The 10,348-nt window shown below is 40.6% G+C and overlaps 1 protein-coding gene across 1 annotated transcript; it reads left to right on the top strand.

Annotated features, from left to right (window-relative positions):
• Window positions 1-9,253, top strand: slc2a3b (solute carrier family 2 member 3b). The gene is made up of 10 exons (XM_044034233.1): window positions 1-209; window positions 3,163-3,264; window positions 3,480-3,640; window positions 3,875-4,115; window positions 4,964-5,126; window positions 5,350-5,537; window positions 6,462-6,566; window positions 6,667-6,768; window positions 6,871-7,074; window positions 7,165-9,253. The coding sequence occupies exons 1-10, from the start codon at window positions 186-188 to the stop codon at window positions 7,420-7,422; spliced, it is 1,548 nt and encodes a 515-aa protein (XP_043890168.1). The 5' UTR covers window positions 1-185; the 3' UTR covers window positions 7,423-9,253.
• The last annotated feature ends 1,095 nt before the right edge of the window (window positions 9,254-10,348 follow it).

Genomic DNA, 10,348 nt, shown 5'->3' with positions numbered 1-10,348 from the left:
AAAAGTCCATTAGGTGTGTAGACTTTACAGGAGAAGGTTTCATATGTGTATATGTATCTTTCTTTACACACATACTGGAGTAAAATTGATACAAATTTGTTTTCAGGTTTTGTGCTGCACCTCTGTGAGGTGAAAGTTCTTAGTTTGTGATAAAGGCTTCCTCTGAAATCAAACCAACATCAAAGATGGAGCGGATAGAAGACGAGAAGGTGAATATAACTGTGTGCTGGTGTTTGTTTCCTCTACTCTCTGTGACTTTCTGCTCATACTGTTGCTGCGTTGTTTTTGTAGATTTATGTCATCTCTCCTGTTTGTGTATTTCATTTATCTTATATATGCTGTTATTACCAGTGTCTCACGATGAAATGTGTTGTTCTCTCTGAGGGTTAATGGGTTTTTCCTCTCTGGCAAGAGCCACTACCTGGGCATGTGATATGAACATTTCAGGGTATGACTAAAGAGGAAAGCTGTGGAGTGACAAGTTGGAACTTGAGTGTTTTAGTTTTTTTCCCTGGTTTTTTTTCTGTATTGGGAGGAGATAAAGCAGAAGAGTAATATACAAGCTGGAGAGAGAGAGAGATAAGTGATGGTTGACAAATTAAATACAAAGAATTGTTGTGATCCATCCTGCACAGAAAATCAAAATGTCGTCAACAAGCACAGATGTCCTCAAATGGGTGAATTTGGTTGCTATAGCTATAGGAGTTAGTGACTGACAAAGGTCTGGAGAAAGGGTGGATGGGTCGAAAACGTTAAATACAATTCCCGAATCCCGCCCTACTTGTACACCACGTACAGATCAAATGCAGCTCATCTTTATTTATTTTCAAAGAGGAAAAAAAGCTATATACCAACATAGATGTCCTGGACACGTCAAACCTTTTGATGCATGAATGAGTAAAAATCTGGTGCTAAATTTTGGAGCAGCATCTACACTAAGTAAGTCATGTTAAAAAAAAAAAGAAGCTTAACCATGTGGGGTCTGTGCTAACTTTCCATGTGGTTTGTGTTTTGAAACACAAAGTTTTTACAAAAGATTGTTACTTAACATTCAACTGTGTTCATGTAACAACTAAACCACTGTCACGTAACTATTAGCATGCACTGCAAACATGAAGCTAATTAATCTTTGTTTTAAATATTAAGCATAATACTTAACATATTTCAGATGTACTCGAGTGAAGCGGTACATGTGGAAAGGGGATTATGACAACAGACACACACAAAGAGATGGGAGACCGCAATACGACATGAATGTGGACGTTGGACGTCAAAGAGGCGGCAGGCGTCAGTCAGGCATCCTTTGTCCAAATAGTGGGAGTGATGATGAAATAGTGAAATCTTGACACTGTTGAAATGCAACATCTACTTGTGTGAACTACTCGTAAAATCATTCATAAAACGGGAAGTTTCCAAATCGAGACAGTAATGCTGCAGTAACTGACCTTCAAAGTTACCTCATGCTCTTGGAAACAGGAGTACAAGCTCCATTTAGTAACTGTCGCGAAGATTTCAAAACATATGACATAATCACCGTGAACAGACACAAGAGTCCTACTTTTTAGAGTTTGGAAAAAATATTGAACTGCAAACCTTATAAGCTCAGCTGCTAAATTCACAAGTCACTCATTCACAAACACATAACAAGCAAACAAACACTGAGAGGAATGTGTGCTAATGCAGTTACATGCATCTCAGCTTGGTGCCTTAATATCCACTCCCTGATTATAACACTGTTGTAACTAGAGGATGAATTTACTCTGCAGAATTACTCAACACCAGCATGTCCCTGCAGATGCATCTCATATGAGTATTATACACACACACACACACACACACACGCCTCTGACTGTTACTTCCTTTATTGCCTTATTAGGTGATATGAGGTGATCTTGGGACAGAGTAAAATATGACTCGAATATGTTTTTACGGATGTAAAATCAGCCTTTTGTGTATTGTTATACGTGTTTCCTCTCTCTCTGCGTTTGTTTTTTTTCTCCTTACATGTCACATATCCGTTTTATCACATATGCAGCATTTCCTCTCCGTTCAAGATGGTCTGTTCATCTTTTTTCTCCTCCTGTGAGCTGTGTCATGTTTTCCTCAAATTGAGGGTTGTGGTAACTTAAGTGAGGCTGACACAATCAACCAAGGAACCTGAAGTTCTCTGTTGAAACTCATTAGATATATATATATAAAAAAAGGGAGGTTGTTGTGCAGATTAGGAACAGACAGTTTCTTTTTAGGTTGTTTTTAAAACAGTTTCTTTTAGCTCACTCGTTACAATAGCGTTTTCATTTGTTTTATCTCTGCAGATAGTGATATCATGTACGGTAAAATCTCGGCACACAGCTCACCGTGTCCGCCTTTGTGCACGTTTGTTGCCTTTTGCATCGAACCTGATATGAAACTATGTGGTCTTTTGCTGGTGGAATGTGTGAATGTTGAAACCGAAGCAGATTTTGAAAGGAGGTGGATTAAAATGGATTTCCTCTCATTAAGGAGCCTGTTTGGACATTAGCCTGATGCCATGAGACTCTGGAATGAAATAACCTTTGTAATCATTCCTGTAAAGTTTAGACATTATAACACATTTAAGTGAGATGTAGCTCTTCACTAAGTTCCTACTCAGTCTGAAACTGACATTGGGGATGTCCATTTTTTTGGTACTCAAACCAATTACTCCTTTCATTTCTGCTTCGTCTGATACTTTTACAAAGTGCAGATTTCTCTCCCCTGCCATGTAAGGGATTAATGTCAGGTGTATTAGCTTGTGAGCTAAACCCACTTTAATTCTGAAACCAGCAGGAAAACAACACTGTGCAACACAATAGGATTCAGTCTTATTCTCTCAGGATGTGTTTATAGCTGACAAATGCAGCGGTACAGTGCTCTAATACCCAGCTTTGACAGCACTGCTGCTGTGAGGCTGCCGTCTCTAATGCAGCGAGCAGAAAATGGGGTAGGAGAGAAGATGCAGAAAGGCTCATTGTGTGTATTATGATTGTTACTATAAACAACAAGAGCTTTGTAGAGCCAGGAACAGGCCATGTTCACCACACACAGACTGAGGGGAGCGTTGTGCATGAGCAGCACCTACTCATTGTTTTAGTCAGTCTTAACTTGTCCGTGTTAATTTGTCCCTTTTTCCTCCCTCAACAGCCAAAGAAGGTGACCTTGTACCTTATCTACTGTGTTGCAACAGCAGTCATTGGCTCGCTGCAGTTTGGCTACAACACTGGGGTCATCAATGCACCAGAGCAGGTACAGTATGTGTATGTGTGTTTTCGTTAGTCTGAATGTCTCCCGATGGACATTTGGCCTACTTTTGTTTAAGATTAGCTTCGATTAGATCTAGATTATTGTATTGTCCAATACAAAAGCGTGGATATGTCAAATAATCTGAACTGTTATGATCAGAAACAATGAAAGACAAATGGTCTTTCTAACCTTGCCATTCTTTTCCTGTGGTTTGACAGAAACTGCGCAACTTTTTTCATAATGTGTCAGTCGAGCGCTACGACGAACCATTCAGCCAAGGAACCAACACCATGGTGTTTAGTTTCTCTGTGGCTATCTTCAGTGTAGGAGGCATGATTGGGTCCTTCTGTGTTGGAGCCATGGTCAACAGATTTGGCAGGTGAGAACAAACCCTTCAAACACAGCAAATGGGTTTTACGAGACAAAAGAGTTTATTGATATGTGAATGGAAGTGGAAAACCATGGCCAATATGTCAAACATCAAATATGAAGAGTTTGTCTTTTTTATTATGTAATATATGAGGTTTCAGACTGGTATTTGAACAGAATCTGCACAATCTCCACCTTTTCCCCCCCTTTATTCTCTGTAACGATGTCTTCCTCTCTTCATCAGGCGTAAATCCATGTTGCTGTCTAACATCCTGGCTGTTATTGGTGGCGTTCTGATGGGACTGTCAGCCTTGAGTCGATCTTTTGAGATGGTCATTATCGGCCGCTTTGTCATCGGCGTGTTTTGCGGTTTGTGCACAGGACTGACACCCATGTATGTGGGTGAGATCACTCCTACCACTGTCCGGGGGGCTTTTGGCACTCTGCACCAGCTGGGTGTAGTTATTGGCATCTTGGTGGCACAGGTATGAACCGTTCAATGTTGGTGGTTTTGGACAAAAAAGGGGCAACATTTTATCTTGATCTCCAATAGTGCTTTATTCACATTGTAAATAATTAGGGTACTTTCCGATACTGTTGCCACTTCTGCAATTCATCATGTTGCAATATTATTATCAGACTGCAGATTGTAAAAAACAGAGGACTTCTCCATTCAATACTCCCTTTCTGATCTATCTTGGCCTTCACACACAATCTTCTCAGTGTGTATTAAACTAACACTGAAACAAAAGCTAACACACATGCTCTGCCAGGTTTGTCCATTTGGACTGTAGTAAAAAAATTTCTATTCAAATGGCAGTGTCCACAAAGCATGGCCTAAAATACATGGGAAAGACGTATTACAACACAAAAGGTTTTTATTTTTTTGTGATTATACAGTTGGGTGGTATATTGAATTTCTGCCAATAAACATTCCTAAAATTGACACTACACCAACACACAGACTGAATGCAGGAGCAGGTACAGGGAGTTAAATCAGTGACCCTCCGGTTACAAGCCCAATATCCACCCACTTGTCCGTGGGTTGTCCATAGCCATACATACAAAAAGATATTCAGCAAATATAAAGTTGATTTTAACCAATCAGTTGGTAAAAACTTATTATACCCAAATATTTTTAATTCTTTTTTCTCACTTTCTATTCCATGTCTTTGCCATAGACATGCAATACTTAAGCACACTTAAACACAGCTGTTTAACTTGATTGATTGTATGACTCACTCTTTGTGCTCACTTTAAGTCATATAAATAAATAAATCACCTTTCATATCGCCCTGATACAAATGTTTCCCCTCCTGTCTGTTTATGTCAGATCTTTGGTCTGGAGTCTCTGCTGGGCTCTGCTGAGTTGTGGCCTCTGCTGTTGGCTCTGACCACGCTGCCCGCTGTGCTGCAGACCATCATGTTGCCCTTCTGCCCTGAAAGCCCCCGCTACCTGCTCATCGTACTCAAACAAGAAGAGGAGGCAAGAAAAGGTCAGTCACAACATAACAACATCAGGATTGAATGAGATTGAGTTTAGAATGATTCTTGTGTTTTTAATGATCTGTGGATTGAAACATGTCCTGTAGAAGTACTATTAAATATTAAAAAGCATGTCGTCTTAAGACCCTTGCAGCCAACTCATTACTTGACATTGTATTTTCATAGTAACGGTATATAAGTTCTTCTCATCACATCCTTTTCTTGTCACTGTAGCACTGGTGCGCCTGCGTGGCACTGAAGATGTGGAAGAGGACATGCAAGAGATGAGGGAGGAAGGGATGAAGATGTCCATGGAAAAGAAAGTGACTATCCTGGAACTCTTCCGCTCCCCATTGTACCGTCAACCTATCATCATCGCCATTGTCCTGCAGTTGTCTCAGCAGCTGTCTGGAATCAACGCGGTGAGTAGACGTTTTATTAGATCTATCAACATGAAACAAGGGGAGGACGTTTCAATGCAGTGTACCATTTCTGCCACTAGGGGTCTCTCAGTCAAAATAATAATGGAAGACCGAGATGAAATGACTGAAGCAGCGTGGGATTATGGTGCTTGTCTTGTTTAGTTCCCCTGTGTGTTCGTGGCTTACAGGGAGAGCTTTGTCAGCAGAACGCACTGCAAACAGTAGCTAATTAATAAGCAGTCGTGATCGTGTTAGATGGAGTAGAATAATTTCAGCCTCTGAGAGTCAGGGGAAGACAGTGGCATTTAAAAGGTGTTTTGTTGATGAGGTTTTGTAATTAGGGCGACTAAATGTTATGTCTGACCTGACAATCACACTAAAGCTCCTGCAGCCTGCGGCAAGAGGCTGCAACATCGATCACACCCTGACACTCACTTGCTCACTCACTTAGTATCTTACCATAAAATGACTTTGGTAGAAGTTGAAGTCACTTTTTATAATATTACTAGAGTAAAAGTGGGTGAATGGCAAAAACTGTAGTGTAAAGCAGCTCAACAAGACTAGAAAAGCTCTATATAAATACAGACCATAATACCGACTCTTCTTTTTCTGATTTTATTTGGTAGTAATGAGTAACAATGATAGTTAGAGGAAATGTAGTGGAGTAAAAGTTGCTAGAAATGTAAATAACAAAGTAAACTACATATGTGAATTTTGTACTTAAGTACAGTAACACAGTATTTGTACTTTTTTACTGCAACAACACTGCTCACTCCTCTTCTACCACTTTCTCGTCCACATTTCTCTAATATCAAGGGCTGCAATAATCAGTTGGAGATTGTGTGCAAGCATTTTTAACTCTTGTTTTTCTGTCATTTTATTTACTGACATCAGAAGTAACCGTCCCTCTTCCTCTTCTCGCAGGTCTTTTATTACTCTACAGGCATATTTGAAAGTGCTGGTGTGAGTCAACCCATCTACGCTACTATTGGAGCTGGAGTCGTCAATACTGTGTTTACCGTTGTCTCTGTACGTATCTGACTCCTGGTTTGTGCTTCAACAATATGGTGCCTTTTTAACGTGTATATATTTTTGTGAATTTTAAACCGATCCCCTTTTTCTGGTCCAGCTCTTCCTGGTTGAGAGGGCGGGGCGAAGGACACTACACCTGATTGGATTGGCTGGAATGGCCATTTCAGCACTGTTCATGACACTCTCACTGGCATTAGGGGTAAGTGTCTGCTGCTGCTCATGTCCTGTCACCGGTGTTGTCCTCACTGTTTAATGAATTGACATGATTTTGAAACATATTAATGTTTATCTCTCCGAACAGGCGACTTATCCGTCTCTAAGCTACATGGCTATCGTGGCTGTGTTTGGCTTTGTTGCCAGTTTTGAGATGGGTCCAGGTCCCATTCCCTGGTTCATTGTGGCCGAGCTTTTCTCCCAGGGGCCGCGACCTGCGGCCATGGCTGTCTCTGGTTTGTCAAACTGGACTGCCAACTTCCTTGTGGGGCTAACGTTCCGCAAACTGGAGGTACGGATACATTTGCTGCACCTGAATAAGTTTCATGAAGAGGTGTTTTGAGCTTAACTCGTAACAATCTTCTCGCCTCTCTTCTCTCAGGAGCTGTGTGGTCCTTACGTCTTTATCATCTTCATGATCTTCCTCATCTTTTTCTTCATCTTCACCTACCTGCGAGTACCTGAGACCAAAGGAAGAACCTTTGATGATATTGCTCAGGGTTTTGCCACCAGTGCGGGAAAACCTACCCACTCTCCTGTGCCTCCAGTGACCAACAGCGTGCCAGTCAACATCGGAGCTGCGCCCACATCCCCCACAGAAAAGGTTCCCATGGTGGATCTTGCCACAAAGATTCCATGAGCATCTTTAGACGAAATGAGGAAGCCTTAGCGCACAACACATGCACACAGGTTTCACATAGATATTGTAACGAGTTATATTTAATAACTTACTGATAAAAGAGCAGAGAGGGTGTGTTCAGAAAAGGAGTGTACTAATGCAGGCATGAGAGTTTCCTTTTTAATGTATGTTTTTAGTGTGGCCTTTTACAAATGAAATACTGTGTTTTTAAAGTTTTGATATGATGACAGATGACAGAATCCCCTGTAATCCTGTTTGAAACGTGGGCCAAACCTAACTGAATTAATAGTACTTAATATTTGTTGACATTCCTTGTGCCAGCTCTGTGCATATTGATCTATATAAGAGGATCAGCACATGTTCTATGCGCAGGTCCTCTGCTACCCCCAGTATTAAAAGGTTACAGGGTTTAGGGGGGGGCTTTATGTATTAAGGTCAAGCCTGAAAAGCAGGATTTGAAGAGCAGCAGTTTGAAACGCATACGCAAAAAGGACTGACTTTGTGTCCTGACTGTTCGCCTGATGTGGGAACCATGTTGTCTTGAGGGGACTGTTGGAGGAGGTGCAGCAGCAGCAGTTGTCCCTGTCCTCTCTGTTTGGACACAAAACACTGTCTGAACATGTAGATTTAATGTAGATTTTAATAATGTATTTAAATGCGTTCAACCAAGACATGTATTGTATGTCATTAGAGAGAACGGGACGTTTGTGCTGATGAAGCAGGGACATCTCTGTCGTTGAGTCGCGTCTGCGTCACTCACATTGTGTGCACGAGAGTACGAGGTGGAGTCGAGCACTGCCAAACTTTAACGCGGGCGCTATGTTATGGTTTCACTGCACGTCACAAGCAGTTTGACAGAAGCGTTGTTGCAAGTGCAGCTTTCTTACATCACAGCGTACAAAAACTCAGGTGGCAAAAACAGTGATGCGTTCAATCATCACTGTACTGTAGTACTCTGGATTTCTTTATGCCTAAAGCAGATCTTTAGAAATCAGAGCTTCCCGTGGACTGAAATATGTTTCCGATGTGCAGCATTTGTCAAGTTTTTTTTCGAGCAAACATTTGTAAACTTACATAAATGAGTAATAAGCGATTTATTAAATAATAATTGACTGATGTTGATCACTAAAATAAAGTCTACCTCTACTTGAAAGCTATATAGCAGTAATAAATAATTTGGGGTATGTATTAGAACACATTCAAGTCTACTGATTATTAAATATCAACACATACTGTATCTCAGTTTAAATAAGACACCGGTCGTGTGCGATAGTGATACTGAATAAAAACACTAAATGAATTGTATTTATTTCAGTAGTTTATGCTTTTGTCATATGGATTTGTGTCCACTGTGTGTATATATTCTGCTCTGACCACCACAGTATACTTGATTACGACTGTTGTGTTTGCACTCCTGGATGTGCACACACTCATAAACAAGCATTGTTCAACATCGGCAGTGTTCTGTCTGTGTACACGTTAGACATCATAGTCTTTAGACACACATGAGTTTACTTTTGTGTGTTCCAATTTGTCTACTCTTCATAATACACACACTGTTTGGAATTACTGTAACCATGGTGTTGTCTTGCAGGTCTCTATAGAGGGGGGGACACAGTACCACAAGCTTTAATATGTATATTTTTGCTCTTTTGTTGCTTTTTTTTGTGGGAAAACAGAAGTAGGTGATGACAACAGGACCGTTGAGTGTTTGTGTGAGTCTGATAAATGATGACTTTTACTGTTTTCCTATAATAATGTCTGTTCTGCTGTAAGTAACTAGAAGCAAAAAATAAAATTGTCTATCTTATATGGAGACAAGTGACTTGAATTGTGTGCATAATCAGTCTCTGTCGATATGAATCTTTGATGTTACTAAAAGTGAGACTGAGAGTGAGACGTGTGTTTGGTGTTTGGTGGGGGAGCCTTTGCTGCATCGTGTCGGTAACTCCCATTTCCTTTACTGCACCACAACAGAGCCTCGGTTTGCTGCTCGATCATATTCTGTGAAGCAAACCCACACTGAATCACTGAAGTAAAGCCATGAGTTAGAAACCAGGGCTTGTTTTTTACCCCATGGCTGTTGTTATTGAAATGATTCATGTGCAGCTGTGTTGAAAAGTCAAAGGAGTGTGTGAGGAGTCTTGAGGTTAGATGTTGCACAGCTGCAAAAGCCAAACCAGAGCATGTTCATGTGAAGATGCAAGGAAATATTTACCTCTTAGAAGAAACAATAATTATCAATTTACCATACAATGTGTTTTACAAGTGTAATTGCTCTCACAGTAAATAATGTTAAAATGCAAATCCACAGGTTGTTGTTAAGATGTTTTTTAGAGCATAAACTAAAGCAATGAATGATTCTTCATTTTCTGGTGTGTTTTAAAATGGTTTGTAATAGTTTATTAAAAATAATAATGACAATACTCACCCTCAGTTTCATAAAATAGATTTTTTTTTCTTTAATATAAAATAACATTTAGTGATTAATTAGATAATTCCCTGCTTAATGACTTGAGGACCTTTATTCATGTCCCTCTTCTGTCTTCTGTCTCTCAGCCACTCGGAGCAAAAGAGCTGAGGGGACTGGGCCCCCGGCTGCCTGGGAATGGGGCCATCTAACTGTGTCAGGCCAACAGGCAACATCTCCCTGCAAAGGACTACAAGTTTAATTCATTGCAGTGAACTGGGGCATAAAAACCTCATCAACAAGCTGCAGTGCTGCGGTCTGACCAGCAAGTGGCGTGCACACACCAGAGGGTTGTTCCTCTCCGTGTGCGAGCATGTAAGTGTGTGCATGAGTCAGTGTCTAGATCACAACATGGATGAGCTATGAGTGTGTCTGAGAGGCAGGGGGAGGGGGGGGGCATCATATGAAGGATGAGGGATGGATATCCATGTGAAATGTGTGTAATTGTATACATTT

The sequence above is a fragment of the Solea senegalensis genome, linkage group LG9 (genome assembly GCF_019176455.1).
Source record: "Solea senegalensis isolate Sse05_10M linkage group LG9, IFAPA_SoseM_1, whole genome shotgun sequence".
NCBI lineage: Eukaryota > Metazoa > Chordata > Actinopteri > Pleuronectiformes > Soleidae > Solea > Solea senegalensis.
Note: the sequence above shows the minus strand (reverse complement) of the source record. Positions and strands in the feature narration are given on the sequence as shown.